Here is an 18,216-nt window from a genome sequence, read left to right as displayed (position 1 = left end):
TTGGGAATTTTGGGGGAAATTTGGGAAATTTGGGGGAAAAATTTGGGAGAAAAACCCAAAATTGGGGTGAAAAACCCAAATTTGGGGAGAAAAAAGGGAATTTTGGGAGAAAAAACCCAAAAATTGGGAAGAAAAACCAAAAATTGGGGAGAAAAATGGGAATTTTGGGGGAAATTTGGGGGAAAAATTCAGGAGAAAAACCCAAAATTTGGGAGAAAAATGGGAGTTTTTTGGGAAATTTGGGGAAAATTTGGGAGAATTTTGGGGGAAATTTGGGGAATTTTGGGGAAATTGGGGAAAATTTGGGGAAATTTGAGGGAAATTTGGGAATTTTGGGGAAATTTAGAATTTAGGGAATTTGAAATTCGGGAATTTTGGGGGAAACAAGAAAATTTGGGAAATTGAGGGGGGACAAGTAAATTTGAGGAATTTTGGGGAATTTGGGGAAAATTCCCAGGAATTTTAAGGGGGCAATTCTGGGGAAAATTGGGAATTTGGGAAAATTTGGAGCAATTTTGGGAAAATCTGGGCAGATTTTGGGGAAATTCAGGGATTTTGGGGCAATTTGGAATGGAAATTCGGGGGGGAAAGCAGGGATTTGGGGGAATTTTGGGGAATTTGGGGGAAAATTCCAGAATTTTGGGAGAAATTCAGGGGGAAAAGTGGGAATTTGGGGGAAAATTTGGGGGAAAATTTGGGAATTTCTGGGGGAATTCAGGAATTTTGGGAGGAATTTAGGAGATTTTGGGGGAATTCGTGTGATTTTTTTCATATTTAGGCCAATCTTCGTGGGGATTTTTTTTGATTTCGGGATTTTTTGGGAATATTTTGGGAATTTTTGGGAATTTTGGGGTTACCATGAGCACCCCCAGCATCCTGTCCTGGTTATTGATGAGAAATGAGAGTTTCTCCTGGGAATTTTGGGTGATTTTGGGTCATTTTGGATGACTTTGGGTGATTTTTTCCATATTTTGGTCAATTTTGATGGGGATTTTGGGATTTTTTGGGAATATTTTGGGATAAATTTGTGAATTTTGGGTTACCATGAGCACCCCCAGCATCATGTCGTGGTTATTGATGAGAAATGAGAGTTTCTCCTGAGAATTTTGGGTCATTTTGGGTCATTTTGGTTGATTTTAGGTGACTTTTTCCATATTTTGGTCAATTTTGAAGGGGATTTTGGGATTTTTTGGGGAAATTTTGGGATAAATTTGGGAATTTTTGGGATACCATGAGCACCCCCAGCATCATGTCCTGGTTATTGATGAGAAATGAGATTTTCTCTTGGGAATTTTGGGTCATTTTGGGTCATTTTGGGTGATTTTTGGGTCATTTTTTCGCTATTTTGGTGGATTTTTGTGGGGATTTTTTTGAATTTCAGGATTTTTTTGGGATAAATTTGGGAATTTTTGGGAATTTTGGGAATACCATGAGCACCCCCAGCATCCTGTCGTAGTTGTTGATGAGGAAGATGAGTTGCTCTGCAGATTTTGGGTCATTTTAGGTGATTTTTGGGTCATTTTTTCATATTTTTGTCAATTTTGATGGGGATTTTGGGATTTTTTGGGGAAATTTTGGGATAAATTTGGGAATTTCAGGATACCATGAGCACCCCTAGCATCATGTCCTGGTTATTGATGAGAAATGAGAGTTTCTCCTGGGAATTTTGGGTCATTTTAGGTCATTTTTTCATATTTTGGTCAATTTTTCTGGGGATTTTTTTGGATTTTGGGATTTTTTTGGGATAAATTTGGGAATTTTTGGGAATTTTGGGTTACCATGAGCACTCCCAGCATCATGTCGTAGTTGTTGATGAGGAAGATGAGTTGCTCTGGAGATTTTCAGTCATTTTAAGTGATTTTTGGGTCATTTTTTCATATTTTGGTCAATTTTGATGGGGATTTTGGAATTTTTTGGGGAAATTTTGGGATAAATTTGGGAATTTTTGGGTTACCATGAGCACCCCCAGCATCCTGTCCTGGTTATTGATGAGAAATCAGAGTTTCTCCTGGGAATTTTGGGTCATTTTGGTTGATTTTAGGTAATTTTTTTCATATTTTGGTCAATTTTTGTGGGGATTTTTTTTGATTTTGGGATTTTTTGGGATATTTTGGGATAAATTTGGGAATTTTTGGGTTACCATGAGCACTCCCAGCATCATGTCGTAGTTGTTGATGAGGAAGATGAGTTGCTCTCGGCGAGAAGGAAATTCTGCAGCTGCGCGGAGAACCAGATTTTCCACTTCCAGCTGGAAATTTGGGGAAAAATGGGAAAAAATGGGAAAAATGGGAAAAATGGGGAAAATGGGGAAAATGGGGAAAATGGGGAAAATGGGGAAATTGGGGAAAATGGGGAAATTGGGGAAAATGGGGTCCCTCCCAGTATCCCAACTCCCCCAAATCCCCATTTCCCTCCCAAAAATCCAATTTTTTCCCAATTTTCTCCCCATTTTTTCCCATTTTTTCCCATCCCAGTCCCTCCCAGTCCCTCCCAGTTCCCTCCCAGTTCCCTCCCAGTATCCCAACCACCTCCCAAACCTTCTTTAACATCATTTCTCCAGCGTTTTTCCCCAAAAAAATCCAATTTTTTCCTGATTTTCTCCCCATTTTTTCCCATTTTTTCACATCCCAGTTCCCTCCCAGTTCCCTCCCAGTCCCTCCCAGTCTCTCCCAGTCCATCCCACTTTGTCCAAATCAACTCCCAGTTCATCCAGATCCATTCCCAGTCACTCCCAGTCCATCCCAGTTTGCCCCAATCCCCTCCCAACTCCCTCCCAGTCCCTCCCAGTATAAACCAGTTCCCCTTTTCTCCCCAAAATCCCCATTTTTGCCCCTAAAATCCCCAATTTTCACCCCAAAATCCCCATTTTTCACCCTAAAACTGCCAGTTTTCCCTCCCAGTCCATCCCAGTCTCTCCCAGTTCCCTCCCAGTCCCTCCCAGTATCCCAACTCTCCCCAAATCCCCATTTCCCTCCCCAAAAATCCAATTTTTTCCTGATTTTCACCCCGTTTTTTTCCCATTTTTTCACATCCCAGTTCATCCCAGTGCCTCCCAGTTCCATCCCAGTCTCTCCCAGTCCATCCCAGTATTCCCAGTCCATCCCAGTATCCCAACTCCCCCCAAATCTCCATTTTCCTCCCCAAAAAATCCAATTTTTTCCCGATTTTCTCCCCATTTTTTCCCATTTTTTCACATCCCAGTCCCTCCCAGTCCCTCCCAGTCCATCCCAGTCCATCCCAGTCCCTCCCAGTATCCCAACCACCTCCCAAACCTCCTTTAACATCATTTCTCCAGTGTTCTCACCCCAAAAAATCCAATTTTTTCCCGATTTTCTCCCCGTTTTTCCCGTTTTTTCACATCCCAGTTCCCTCCCAGTCCATCCCAGTTCCCTCCCAGTCCCTCCCAGTCTCTCCCAGTATTCCCAGTTCCCTCCCAGTCCATCCCAGTATCCCAACTCCCTCCAAATCTCCATTTTTCCCCCCAAAAAGTCCAATTTTTTCCCATTTTCTCCCCATTTTTTCCCATTTTTTCACATCCCAGTCCCTCCCAGTCCCTCCCAGTCCATCCCAGTCCCTCCCAGTTCCCTCCCAGTATTCCCAGTTCCCTCCCAGTTCCCTCCCAGTATCCCAACTCCCCCCAAATCTCCATTTTCCTCCCCAAAAATCCAATTTTTTCCCAATTTTCTCCCCATTTTTTCCCATTTTTTCATATCCCAGTCCCATCCCAGTCCCTCCCAGTCCCTCCCAGTCCCTCCCAGTCCCATCCCAGTCCCTCCCAGTATAAACCAGTGGCTGACCTGCAGCCTGCCCAGCAGGATGTCACTCCTGTCGCTGGGCAGAGTTTGGTTGATGCTGACGATGGCCGAGGAGAACTCTGCGTAGCGCCGAGTGATCTGGGGGGAAAAACGGGGATTTTGGGGAAAATTCGGGATTTTGGGAAGTTTGGGAATTCTGGAGATGTTCCTGGTAATGATTGGAATAGTTTAAAGTGGGAAAATTGGGGGAAAAATTGGGAATTTTGGGAGTTTCTGGGGATTTTTGGTGTTCCTGGTTGAACTACGAATCACCCAGAGCAGAGTGATCTGGGGGAAAAATGGGAATTTTGGGAAATTTGGGGATTTTGGGAAGTTTGGGAATTCTGGAGATGTTCCTGGTATTGATTGGAGTTGGTTAAAGTGAAAAAATTGGGAAAAAATTGGGAATTTTGGGAGTTTTCTGGGGATTTTTGGTTGATCCGGATGAATTGTGAATTGCAAAAAGCTGTGGAATTGGTGAGAAAAATGGGAAAAATTGGGAATTTTGGGGATTTTGGGAAATTTGGGAATTCCTGAGGAGCTCCAGGCTGAACCCTGAATCCTTTAAAGTGGGAAAATTGGGGGAAAAAAAAGAGAATTTTGGGAATTTTCTGGGGATTTTTGGTTGATCCGGATGAATTCTGACTTGCAAAAAGCTGTGGGATTGGTGGGAAAAAATGGGAAAATTGGGAATTTTGGGGATTTTGGGAAATTTGGGAATTCTGGAGATGTTCCTAGTATTGATTGGAATCAGGAAAAGTGAAAAAATTGGGAAAAAATGGGAATTTTGGGAGTTTTCTGGGGATTTTTGGTGGATCTGGACGAATCGTGAATTGCAAAAAGCTGTGGGATTGGTGGGAAAAATGGGAAAATCGGGAATTTTGGGGATTTTGGGAAGTTTGAGAATTCTGGAGATGTTTCAGGTATTGACTGGAATAGTTTAAAGTGAAAAAATGTGGAAAAAATGGGAATTTTGGGAGTTTTCTGGGGATTTTTGGTGTTCCTGGCTGAACTATGAATCACCTAGGGCAGAGTGATCTGGGGGGAAAAATGGGAATTTTGGGGAATTTTGGGGATTTTGGGAAATTTGGGAATTCTGGAGATGTTGCTGGTATTGATTGGAATAGTTTAAAGTGGGAAAATTGGGGGAAAATGGGGAAAAAATGGGAATTTTGGGAGTTTTCTGGAGATTTTTGGTGTTCCTGGATGAATTGTGAATTGCAAAAAGCTGTGGGATTGGTGGGAAAAATGGGAAAAATTGGGAATTTTGGGAATTCTGGGAATTCCTGAGGGGTTTCAGGTATTGACTGGAGTCATCCAAAGTGAAAAAAATGGGGAAAAATTGGGGAAAAAATGGGAATTTTGGGAGTTTTCTGGGGATTTTTGGTGGATCTGCAAGAAATATGAATTGCAAAAAGCTGTGGGATTGGTGAGAAAAAATGGGAAAAATCGGGAATTTTGGGGATTTTGGGAAATTTGGGAATTCTGGAGATGTTCCTGATATTGATTGGAATCATTTAAAGTGGGAAAATTGGGGGAAAAATTGGGAATTTTGGGAGTTTTCTGGGGATTTTCTGTTGATCCGGATGAATTGTGAATTGCAAAAAGCTGTGGGATTGGTGGGAAAAAATGGGAAAATTGGGAATTTTGGGGATTTTGGGAAATTTGGGAATTCTGGAGATGTTCCTGGTATTGATTGGAATAGTTTAAAGTGGGAAAATTGGGGGGAAAAATGGGAATTTTGGGAGTTTTCTGGGGATTTTTGGTGGATTCGGATGAATTGTGAATTGCAAAAAGCTGTGGGATTGGTGAGAAAAAAGGGGAAAAATTGGGAAATTTGGGGATTTGGGAAATTTGAGAATTCTGGACACATTCCTGGTATTGATTGGAATAGTTTAAAGTGGGAAAATTGGGGGAAAATGGGGAAAAAATAGGAATTTTGGGAGTTTTCTGGGGATTTTCGGTGGATCTGGATGAATTGTGAATTGCAAAAAGCTGTGGGATTGGTGAGAAAAAATGGGAAAATTGGGAAATTTGGGGATTTTGGGAAATTTGGGAATTCTGGAGATGTTTCAGGTGTTGACTGGAATAGTTTAAAGTGAAAAAATTGGGAAAAAAATGGGAATTTTGGGAGTTTTCTGGGGATTTTTGGTGTTCCTGGCTGAACCATGAATCACCTAGAGCAGAGTGATCTGGGGGGAAATGGGAAAAATCGGGAAATTTGGGGATTTTGGGAAATTTGGGAATTCTGGAGATGTTTCAGGTATTGATTGGCGCCATCCGAAGTGAAAAAATTGGGGGAAAAATGGGAATTTTGGGAGTTTTCTGGGGATTTTCGGTGGATCTGCAAGAAATATGAATTGCAAAAAGCTGTGGGATTGGTGAGAAAAAATGGGAAAAATTGGGAATTTTGAGGATTTTGGGAAGTTTGGGAATTCTGGAGATGTTGCTGGTATTGATTGGAGTCAGAAAAAGTGGGAAAATTGGGGGAAAAATGGGAATTTTGGGAGTTTTCTGGGGATTTTTGGTGGATTCGGATGAATCCTGAATCGCCCAGAGCTGTGAGATTGGTGAGAAAAATGGGAAAATTGGGGATTTTGGGGATTTTGGAAGTTTGGGAATTCTGGAGATGTTCCTGGTATTGATTGGAGTTGGTTAAAGCGGGAAAATTGGGGAAAAATGGGAATTTTGGGAGTTTTCTGGGGATTTTTGGTGGATCCGGATGAATTGTGAATTGCAAAAAGCTGTGGGATTGGTGAGAAAAATGGGAAAAATTGGGAATTTTGGGGATTTTGGGAAGTTTGGGAATTCTGGAGATGTTGCTGGTATTGACTGAAGTTGGTTAAAGTGGGAAAATTGGGGGGAAAATGGGAATTTTGGGAGTTTTCTGGGGATTTTTGGTCCCAAATCCCAAATTCCCAACCCCAAATCCCAAATTTCTGACCCCAAATCCCAAACTTCCTCCCACAATGATCTCTGCTGTTGATTCCTCCCAGTTTCTGGGAATCTTTTCCTTGAACACTTTGGGATCTCCAAATCCCAATGAATTCCTGATGGATTTTGGGTCAAATCCCAATGAATTCCCATTGATTTCCGACCCCAAATCCCAAATTTCTGACCCCAAATCCCGAATTCCCAACCCCAAATCCCAAAATTCCTCACATAGTGGGGTCTGCTGTCAATCCCCCCCAGTTTTTGGGCATCAGTTAATTGAACACTTTGGGATCTCCAAATCCCAATGAATTCCGGATGGATTTTGAGTCAAATCCTGATAAATTCTTGTATTTCCCAACCCCAAATCCCAAATTCCCAACCCCAAATCCCAAAAATTCCCAAAATTTCCTCCCACAATGATCTCTGCTGTTAATTCCTCCCAGTTTCTGTGGATTTCTTCCTTGAACAGTTTGGGATCTCCAAATCCCAATGAATTCTTGATGGATTTTGGGTCAATTCCCCACCCCAAATCCCCAATTTCTGACCCCAAATCCCAAATTTCTGACCCCAAATCCCAAACTCCCGACCCCAAATCCCAAAATTCCCAGATTTTCTCACATAGTGTGGTCTGGTGTCAATCCCCCCCAGTTTTTGGGGATCAGTCCCTTGGACACTTTGGGATCTCCAAATCCCAATTCCTGATAAATTCCTGATAAATTCTTGTATTTCCTGACCCCAAATCCCAATTTCTGACCCCAAATCCCAATTTCCTGACCCCAAATCCCAAATTCCCAACCCCAAATCCCAAAATTCCTCCCATAATGGGGTCTGCTGTCGATCCCCCCAGTTTCTGGGGGTCAGTTAATTGAACACTTTGGAATCTCCAAATCCCAGTGAATTCCTGATGGATTTTGAGTCAATTCCTGACCCCAAATCCCAAATTTCTGACCCATAATCCCAAATTCCCGACCCCAAATCCCGAATTTCCAACCCCAAATCCCCAATTTTTGACCCCAAATCCCAAAATTTCCTCCCACAATGATCTCTGCTGTCGATTCCTCCCAGTTTCTGTGGATTTCTTCCTTGGACACTTTGGGATCTCCAAATCCCAATGAATTCCTGATGGATTTTGAGTCAAATCCCAATGAATTCCCATTGATTTCTGACCCCAAATCCCGAATTTCTGACCCCAAATCCCAAAAATCCCAAAAATCCCAAAATTCCTCACATAATGGGGTCTGGTGTCGATGCCCCCCAGTTTCTGGGGGTCAGTCCCCTGCACACTCTGGAATCCCCAAATCCCAGTGAATTTTGGGTCAATTCCTGATAAATTCCCCAAATTCCTGACCCCAAATCCCAAATTTCCAACCCCAAATCCCAAATTTCTGACCCCAAATCCCAAAATTTCCTCCCACAATGAGCTCTGCTGTCGATTCCTCCCAGTTTTTGGGGATTTGTTAATTGAACACTTTGGGATCTCCAAATCCCAATGAATTCCTGATGGATTTTGGGTCAATTTCTGACCCCAAATCCCAATTTCTCGACCCCAAATCCCAAATTTCTGACCCCAAATCCCAAAATTCCCAAAATTCCTCACATAGTGGGGTCTGCTGTCGATTCCTCCCAGTTTTTGGGAATCAGTTAATTGAACACTTTGAGATCTCCAAATCCCAATGAATTCCTGATGGATTTTGGGTCAATTCCCAATGAATTCCCACTGATTTCCGACCCCAAATCCCAAATTTCCAACCCCAAACCCCAAAATTCCCAAAATTTCCTCCCACAATGAGCTCTGCTGTCGATCCCCCCAGTTTTTGGGGATTTGTTAATTGAACACTTTGGAATCTCCAAATCCCAATGAATTCCTGATGGATTTTGAGTCAATTCCTGACCCCAAATCCCTATTTCCCGACCCCAAATCCCAAATTCCTGACCCCAAATCCCAGATTTCCTCACATAATGGGTTCTGGTGTCGATCCCCCCCAGTTTCTGGGGGTCAGTCCCTTGGACACTTTGGAATCCCCAAATCCTAACAAATTTTGGGTCAATTCCTGATAAATTCCCCAATTTCCCAACCCCAAATCCCAAATTCCCGACCCCAAATCCCAAAAATCTCACATAATGGGGTCTGCTGTCGATTCCTCCCAGTTTCTGTGGATTTCTTCCTTGAACACTTTGGGATCCTCAAATCCCAATGAATTCCTGATAAATTCCTGATAAATTCTTGTATTTCCTGACCCCAAATCCCAATTTTCCAACCCCAAATCCCAAATTCCCAACCCCAAATCCCAAATTCCCGACCCCAAATCCCAAAATTCCTCACGTAGTGGGGTCTGGTGTCGATCCCCCCAGTTTCTGGGGGTCAGTTAGTTCCCTACACGGTCTGGAATCCCCAAATCCCAATGAATTCCTGATGGATTTTGAGTCAATTCCTGACCCCAAATCCCAATTTTACAACCCCAAATCCCCAAATTCCCAATCCCAAATCCCTAAATTCCCAAAAATCTCACATAATGGGGTCTGGTGTCGATCCCCCCCAGTTTCTGGGGGTCAGTCCCCTGCACACTCTGGATGTGAAGCTCCAGGATGAGCTCAAAGCGAGGCCACAGCAGCTCCAGCAGCGACGCCCAGTACCTGAAAATCCCCAATTTTGGGGGTTTTTTGGGAATTTTGGGGTTTTTTTGGGAATTCTGGGGGAGTTTGGGGAGTTTTTGAGGGGTTTTGAGGGGATTTTGGGGGGTTTTGGGTGGATTTATGGGGGGTTTGGGGTGGATTTTGGGGGGTTTTCCAGGAGATTTTGGTGATTAATGATGGATTTTGGGGTCCTTGATGGATTTTAGGGAATTTTGGGGGAATTCTGATGGATTTGGGATGGATTTTGGGAGCTCTTGATGGATTTTAGGGAATTTTGGGAATTCCAGGATGGATTATGGGGGATTTGGAATTGATTTTGGGGGATTTTCTGAGGGATTTTGGTGATTAATGATGGATTTTGGGAAATTTTGATGGATTTTAGGGAATTTTAGGAATTCCAGGATGGATTTTAGGGAATTTTGGGGGAATTCTGATGGATTTGGGATGGATTTTGGAAGTCCAGGATGGATTTTGGGGGATTTGGAGTGGATTTTGGGGGATTTTCTGAGAGATTGTGGCAGGATTTTGGTGATCAATGATGGATTTTGGGGAAATTTTGATGGATTTTAGGGAATTTTGGGGGAATTCTGATGGATTTCGGATGGATTTTGGAAGTCCAGGATGCATTTTGGGGGATTTTGGGTAGATTTAGGTGGGATTTGGAATGGATTTTGGGAGATTTTCTGAGGGATTTTAGTGATTATTGATGGATTTTGGGGTCCTTGATGGATTTTAGGGAATTTTGGGAATTCCAGGGTGGATTTTAGGGAATTTTGGGGGAATTCTGATGGATTTTAGGGAATTCTGGGAAGTCCAGGATGGATTTTGGGGGATTTTGAGTGGATTTATGGGGGCTTTGGGGTGGATTTTGGGGGATTTTCCGAGGGATTTTAGTGGGATTTTGGGGAATTTTTGGAATTCCAGGATGGATTTTGGGGGATTTTGGGGGAATTCTGATGGATTTTATGGAATTTTGGGAAGTCCAGGATGGATTTGGAGGGAATTCTGATGGAATTATGGGGGATTTGGATGGATTTTGGGGGATTTTCTGAGGGATTTTAGTGATTATTGATGGATTTTGGGGTCCTTGATGGATTTTAGGGAATTTTGGGAATTCCAGGGTGGATTTTAGGGAATTTTAGGAAGTCCAGGATGGATTTTGGGGGATTTTTGGGGAATTCTGATGGATTTGGGATGGATTTTGGAAGTCCAGGATGCATTTTGGAAGTCCCTGATGGATTTCAGGGAATTTTGGGAATTCCAGGATAGATTTTGGGGGATTTTGAGGGGATTTATAGGGGATTTGGACTAGATTTTGGGGGATTTTCTGAGAGATTTTGGTGGGATTTTGGTGATCAGTGATGGATTTTGGGGTCCTTGATAGATTTTAGGGAATTTTGGGAATTCCAGGATGGATTTTGAGGGAATTTTGAGGGATTTTGGGGGATTTGGAGTGGATTTTGGGGGATTTTCTGAGGGATTTTAGTGGGATTTTGGTGATTAATGGCAAGTTTTGGGAGTCCCTGATGGATTTTAGGGAATTTTGGGGGAATTCTGATGGATTTTAGGGAGTTTTGGGAAGTCCAAGATAGATTTTGGAGGATTTTGGGGGATTTGGGTGGATTTATAGGGAATTTGGAGTGGATTTTGGGGGATTTTCTGAGGGATTTTGGTGATTATTGATGGATTTTGGGGTCCTTGATGGATTTTAGGGAATTTTGGGAATTCCAGGGTGGATTTTAGGGAATTTTGGGAAGTCCAGAATGGATTTTAGGGAATTTTGGGGGAATTCTGATGGATTTCGGATGGATTTTGGAAGTCCAGGATGGATTTTGGGAGCTCTTGATGGATTTTAGGGAATTTTGGGAACTCCAGGATGGATTTTGGGGGTGTTTGGAATTGATTTTGGAGGATTTTCCAGGGGATTTTGGTGATTATTGATGGATTTTGGGGTCTTTGATGGATTTTATGGAATTCTGGGAAGTCCAGGATGGATTTTGGGGGATTTTTGATGGATTTTGGGGGATTTGGAGTGGATTTTGGGGGATTTTCTGAGGGATTTTAGTGGGATTTTGGTGATTAATGGCAAGTTTTGGGAGTCCCTGATGGATTTCAGGGAATTTTGGGAAGTCCAGGATGGATTTTGGGGGATTTTGAGTGGATTTATGGGGGATTTGGACTAGATTTTGGGGGATTTTCCGAGGGATTTTAGTGGGATTTTGGTGATCAGTGATGGATTTTGGGGTTCTTGTTGGATTTTAGGAGATTTTGGGGGAATTCTGATGGATTTTAGGGAATTTTGGGAAGTCCAAGATAGATTTTGGAGGATTTTGGGGGATTTGGGTGGATTTATAGGGAATTTGGAGTGGATTTTGGGGGATTTTCTGAGGGATTTTGGTGATTATTGATGGACTTTGGGGTCCCTGATGGATTTTAGGGAATTTTGGGAATTCCAGGGTGGATTTTAGGGAATTTTGGGGGAATTCTGATGGATTTCGGATGGATTTTGGAAGTCCAGGATGGATTTTGGGGGATTTTGGGTGGATTTTAGGGAATTTTGGGAACTCCAGGATGGATTTTGGGGGTGTTTGGAATGGATTCTGGGGGATTTTCTGAGGGATTTTGGTGATTATTGATGGATTTTGGGGTCCTTGATGGATTTTAGGGAATTTTGGGAATTCCAGGGTGGATTTTAGGGAATTTTGGGGGAATTCTGATGGATTTGGGATGGATTTTGGAAGTCCAGGATGGATTTTGGGAGCTCTTGATGGATTTTAGGGAATTTTGGGAATTCCAGGATGGATTTTGCGGGATTTTGAGGGGATTTTGGGGGATTTGGAATGGATTTTGGGGGATTTTCCGAGGGATTTTGGTGGGATTTTGGTGATCAGTGATGGATTTTAGGGTCCTTGTTGGATTTTAGGGAATTTTGGGAATTCCAGGATGGATTTTGAGGGAATTTTGAGGGATTTTGGGGGATTTGGAGTGGATTTTGGGGGATTTTCTGAGGGATTTTAGTGGGATTTTGGTGATTAATGGCAAGTTTTGGGAGTCCCTGATGGATTTTAGGGAATTTTGGGGGAATTCTGATGAATTTTAGGGAATTTTGAGAAGGCCAGGATGGATTTTGGGGGATTTGGGTGGATTTATAGGGAATTTGGAGTGGATTTTGGGGGATTTTCTGAGGGATTTTGGTGATTATTGATGGATTTTGGGGTCCTTGATGGATTTTAGGGAATTTTGGGAACTCCAGGATGGATTTTGGGGGATTTTGGATGGATTTTGCGATTCTCGTGGGATTTTTGGGATCGTGATGCAATTTTTGGGATTCCTGACGGATTTTTTGGGATTCCTGCAGGATTTTTTGGGAATTCCAGTGTATTTTTTGGGATTCCCATGGGATTTTTGGGATCCCAGCAGCTCCAGGACTTTTTTTCGAGTGGATTTTTCAGGAATTCCTGTGGATTTGGGGTTTTTCCAGGCGGATTTTTTGGGAATTCCCTGGAATTAGGGATTTTTTGGGGGATTTTTTTGGGATTTTTTGGGGGGATTTTTTGGGGCATTTTTGGGGCATTTTTGGGAATTCCCTGGAATTTGGGATTTTTGGGGGATTTTCCAGAATTCCTGGAATTTGGGGTTTTCTGGGGGATTTTTTGGGGGATAGAATTCCCTGGAACCTGGGATTTATTGGGGGATTTTTTCAGAATTCCCTGGAATTTGGGGTTTTGGGATTTTTTGGAAGATCTTTTGGGGATTTTTTGGCAATTTTTGGGGCAATTTTTAGGGATTTTTTGGGGGATTTTTTTGGGGGATTTTTGGGATTTTTTTGGGGATATTTTGGGGATTTTTGGGAATTTTTTTTGAATTTTATGGGATTTTTTGGGGATTTTTTTGGGAATTTTGGGGAATTTTAGGGATTTTTGGGGATATTTTGGGGATTTTTTGGGGGATTTTTTTAGGAATTTTTTTGGGATTTTTTGGGGATTTTTTTGGGATTTTTTTTTTTTATTTCTTGGGAATTCCTGTGGATTTGGGGTTTTCAGGTGGATTTTTGGGGGATTTTTTTGGGGATTTTTTGGGATTTTTGGGGGATTTTAGGGGATTTTTTTGGGGTTTTTTTGAGGCATTTTTTTTGGATTTTTGGGGGATTTTTTGGGGAATTTTTCTGGGGATTTTTTGGGGATATTTTTGGGGATTGTTAGGGGATTTTTTGGGAATTCTCTGGAATTTGGGGATTTTTTTGGGGATTTTTTTGGGAATTTTTTGGGGGGATTTCTTGGGGGATTTTTTTGGGGAATTTTCCTGGGGATTTTTTGGGAATTCCTGCGGATTTGGGGTTTTTTTGGGCGGATTTTTTGGGGGATTTTTTTGGGGATTTTTTTTGGGAATTTTTGGGGGATTTTTTGGGAATTTTTTTGGGGAATTTTTTTGGGGGATTCCCGTTGGAATTTTGGGTTTTTCCAGGCGGATTTTTTGGGAATTCCCTGGAATTTGGGAATTTTTTGATTTTGGGATTTTGGGGGGATTTTCAGGAATTCCCTGGAATTTGGGATTTTGGGGGATTTTGGGGGATTTTGGGGATTTTTGGGATTTTTTTTTTTTGGGGGGATTTTTGGGATTTTTTTATTTTGGTGGGATTTTTTGAGGAATTTTTGGCGATTTTTTGCGATTTTTTGGGGGATTTTCAGAATTCCTTGGAGTTTGAGATTTTTTGGGGATTTTTTTGGGATTTTTTTATTTTTGGGGATTTTTGGGGGGGATTTCTTTGGGTTTTTGGGGGATTTTTTGGGGGATTTTTTTTGGCGATTTTTTGGGGGATTTTTTTGGGAATTTTTTTTAAATTTTTTTGGGGAAATTCCCATTATAATTTTGTTTTTCCCCACCTGTCCACAGCAGGCACACTCCTCTTGGCCATGATGCTCCTGAAGCGCAGCACCAGGTGGATGCACAGGAACACGGCGATGGCATCGTAACAGTCTGAGATGTAGCTCTCCATGTGCTTCTGGAACGTTCCAGGGAAAATTTGGGAATCAGGGATGGTGAGAGGAAGAGAGAAATCCCCAAAGAAAAGGAGAAAATGGTGAAAAAATGGGGAAAAATGAGCGAAAAATGGTGAAAAAATCCCAAAAAACACCAAAAATCGTAAGGAAATTCACCCAAAACTCAAGGAAAATTTACCTAAATCCCAAGGAAAACCAAAAAATTCTGAAGAAAACAAAAAAATCCTAAGGAAATTCACCCAAAACCCAAGGAAATTGACCTGAAATCCCAAAGAAAACCAAAAAATTCTGAAGAAAAGCAAAAAATCCAAAATAAACTCAGGAAATCCTAAGGAAATTCACCCAAAAGCTAAGGAAATCGACCTAAAACCCAAAGAAAATAAAGAAATCCCAAGAAATCCCCTTGAAATCCCAAAAAAATTCCAGGTAGCTCTCCACGTGCTTCTGGAACGTTCCAGGGAAATTTGGGATCCAAAATGGGCAGGGGGAGGGAGAAATAAGGAAAAAAGAGTGAAAAAAGAGTGAAAAAAGAGTGAAAAAAGAGTGAAAAAATGGTGAAAATTGAGCGAAAAACGGTGAAAAAATCCCAAAGAAACCAAAAAAAATCGTAAGGAAATTCACCCAAAACCCAAGGAAATTGACCTGAAATCCCAAAAAAATTCCAGGTAGCTCTCCACGTGCTTCTGGAACGTTCCAGGGAAATTTGGGATCCAAAATGGGCAGGGGGAGGGAGAAATAGGGAAAAAAGAGCAAAAAAAGTGTGAAAAAAGAGTGAAAAAAGAGCAAAAAATGGTGAAAAATGAGTGAAAAATGGTGAAAAATGAGCGAAAAACGGTGAAAAAATCCCAAAGAAACCCAAAAAATCCTAAGGAAATTCACCCAAAACTCAAGGAAATTGACCTGAAATCTAAGGAAAACCAAAAAATTCCGAAGAAAACAAAAAAATCCTAAGGAAATTGACCCAAAATGCAAGAAAAACCAAAAAAAAATCCCAAGGAAACTCAAAAAATCCTAAAGAAAACAAAAGCTCATAAGGAAATCAACCCAAAACCCAAGGAAAATTATCCAAAATCCAAGAAAATGATCCAAAATCCAAAAAAAATCCTAAGGAAACAAAAAAAATCCAAAATAAACTCAAAAAATCCTGAAAAATTAAAAAAAAAATCCCCAAAAATCCCCTAAAAATTCAAAATAAATGCCTAAAAATTCCCAAAAATCCCAAATAAATCCCAAAAATTCAAAAAAAATCCCCTCAAAAATCAAAGCAAACTCCCAAAATCCCAGAAAATCCTTTAAAAATTCAAAATAAACCACAATCTATCCCCTAAAAATAAAAAAAAATTCCTTAAAAATTCAAAATAAATGCTAAAAAAATCCCCAAAAATAAAAAAATCCCCAAAAAAATCCCCAAAAATTCCCCAAAACCCCCAAAATTTTGGGATCTCACCTGGAACATGCTGAGAGTCTTTCCCATCACAGAATTAAATAATTCCTGGGCTACAACTCCCCAAAAATCCCAAAAAAATCCCTAAAAATCCCAAAAATTCAAAAACTGCCTAAAAATCCCAAAAATAAAAAAAATACTTTCAAAATTAAAAATAAATCCCAAAAATGCAACAAAATAATTTTAAAATTCAAAATAAACCACAATAAATCCCTTAACAATAAAAAAAAATTCCTCCAAAAATTCAAAATAAATGCCTAAAAATCCCAAAAAAACCCCCAAAAAATTCCAAAAAAATCACCTCAAAAATCCCAAAAATTCCCAAAAAACCCCCAAAATTTCAGGAGCTCACCTGGAACATGCTGAGAGTCTTTCCCATCACAGAATTGAACAATTCCTGAACTGCAGCTCCCCAAAAAACCCAAATAAATCCCAAATAAATCCCAAAAAAATCCCTAAAAATCCCAAAAATTCAAAAACTGCCTAAAAATCCCAAAAATAAAAAAAATACTTTCAAAATTAAAAATCAATCCCAAAGACACAAAAATAAAAATTTTAAAATTCAAAATAAACCACAATAAATTCCCCAAAAATAATAAAAATTGCTTAAAAATTCAAAATAAATGCTAAAAAATCCCCAAAAATCCCAAAAAAATTCCCCAAAAATTCCCAAAAATTCCCAAATTTCAGGATCTCACCTGGAACATGCTGAAGGTTTTTCCCATCACAGAATTGAACAATTCCTGGGCTGCAGCTCCCGAAAAATCCCAAAGAAATCCCAAAGAAATCCCAAAAAAATCCCTAAAAATCCCTAATAAATCCCAAAAATCCCAAAAACATAAAAATCCCCAAAAATCCCCTAAAATTAAAAACAAATCCCAAAAATGCATGAAAACGATTTTAAAATTCAAAATAAACTGCAATAAATCCCTTAAAAATCAATTAAAAATCCTTAAAAATTCCCCAAAAAAATCCAAAAAAATTCCCAAAAAAAATCCCAAAAAATTCCCAAAAAATTCCCAAAATTTCAGGATCTCACCTGGAACATGCTGAGAGTCTTTCCCATCACAGAATTGAACAATTCCTGAACTGCAGCTCCCCAAAAATCCCAAATAAATCCCAAATAAATCCCAAAAAAATCCCTAAAAATCCCTAATAAATCCCAAAAATCCCTAAAAACCCCAAAATCCCAGAAAATCCTCTCAAAATTAAAAGTAAATCCCAGAAATAAAAGAAATCCTTTCAAAATTCAAAACAAAACAAAAATCACTAAAAATAATTAAAAATCCAAAACAAAAAAATCCCAAAAAAATCCAAAAAAAATCCTAAAAAATTCCCAAAAAATTCCCAAAAAATTCCCAAATTCCTGTGAACTCACCTGGAACATGCTGAGTGTTTTTCCCATCACAGAATTGAACAATTCCTGAGCTGCAGCTCCTGACACCAGGAAGAATTCAGCCAGGAAGGAGAATTCCCTGCAGCTGGTGTCCAGCAGGGCATAGTGCTGGCTGCGGAACAGAGACTCAAAGGGGTACTGAAAATAGGGAAAAAACAGGGAAAATTGGGAAAAATCCTCGGGAAAATATTGGGAAAAAATCAGGGAAAAAATGGGGGAAAAATGAGAAAAAACGGGGAAAAAATCAGAGATTTTCAAGGTTTTTTAGGCTTTTTTTTCCTGATTTTTTCTTGATTTTTGGTCATTTTTTACCATTTTTCCCGTGATTTTTATGGAAAAAGAAGAAAAAAATAGGGGAAAAAAGTAAAGAAAAAGGAGAAAAAATGAGAAAAAATACGAAAAAAATGGGGAAAAATCAGGGATTTTAGCATTTTTGGAATTTTTCTCATTTTTCTTGATTTTATTTTTAATGATTTTTCATTTTCATGGAAAGAAAAGGAAAATATGAGAAAAGAAAGGAAAAGAATAAATGCAAAAAATGAGAATTTTTCATTGTTTTCTGAATTTTCCCCATTTTCTCTCATTTCTTGGCTGCGGAACAGAGACTCAAAGGGGTACTGAAAATAGGGAAAAAACAGGGAAAATCGGGAAAAATCCTCAGGAAAAATATTGGGAAAAAATCAGGAAAAAATGGGAAAATATTGGGAAAAAATCAGAGATTTTTAAGGTTTTTTGGGCTTTTTTTCCTGATTTTTTCTTGATGTTTTGGTCATTTTTTACCATTTTTCTCGTGATTTTTATGGAAAAAGAAGGGAAAAATATGGGGGAAAAAAGTAAAGAAAAAGGAGAAAAAAGGAGCAAAAATCAAGAAAAAAATGGGGGAAAATCAGGGATTTTTAGCATTTTTTGTGATTTTTTTTCTCCATTTTTTCTTGATTTTTTGGACATTTTTAATGATTTTTTTCTACGTTTTTCATGGGAAAGGAAAAGGAAAATATGAGAAAAGAAAGGGAA

At 40.0% G+C, this 18,216-nt stretch overlaps 1 protein-coding gene across 2 annotated transcripts in view; it reads right to left on the bottom strand.

Moving 5' to 3' along the window:
* Positions 1-18,216, bottom strand: part of VPS52 (VPS52 subunit of GARP complex) — a 100,781-nt gene that overhangs the window by 54,362 nt on the left and 28,203 nt on the right. The window contains exons 12-16 of one of the 2 annotated variants that reach the window (XM_085047559.1): positions 17,185-17,340; positions 14,246-14,364; positions 9,239-9,362; positions 3,798-3,893; positions 1,176-2,248 (exon numbers count right to left, since the gene is read on the bottom strand). The exons of the other annotated variant lie outside the window; for it this stretch is intronic. Of the exons in view, the coding sequence (XP_084903685.1) occupies positions 2,063-2,248; positions 3,798-3,893; positions 9,239-9,362; positions 14,246-14,364; positions 17,185-17,340 (681 nt within the window). The 3' untranslated portion in view covers positions 1,176-2,062. Of the gene's footprint in view, positions 1-1,175; positions 2,249-3,797; positions 3,894-9,238; positions 9,363-14,245; positions 14,365-17,184; positions 17,341-18,216 lie in introns of those variants that run through there. 2 annotated transcript variants of the gene reach the window in all.

The sequence above is a fragment of the Lichenostomus cassidix genome, unplaced genomic scaffold, assembly GCF_008360975.1.
Source record: "Lichenostomus cassidix isolate B80296 unplaced genomic scaffold, HeHo_3.0 HiC_scaffold_33, whole genome shotgun sequence".
In the NCBI taxonomy this organism is placed as follows: domain Eukaryota; kingdom Metazoa; phylum Chordata; class Aves; order Passeriformes; family Meliphagidae; genus Lichenostomus; species Lichenostomus cassidix.
Note: the sequence above shows the minus strand (reverse complement) of the source record. Positions and strands in the feature narration are given on the sequence as shown.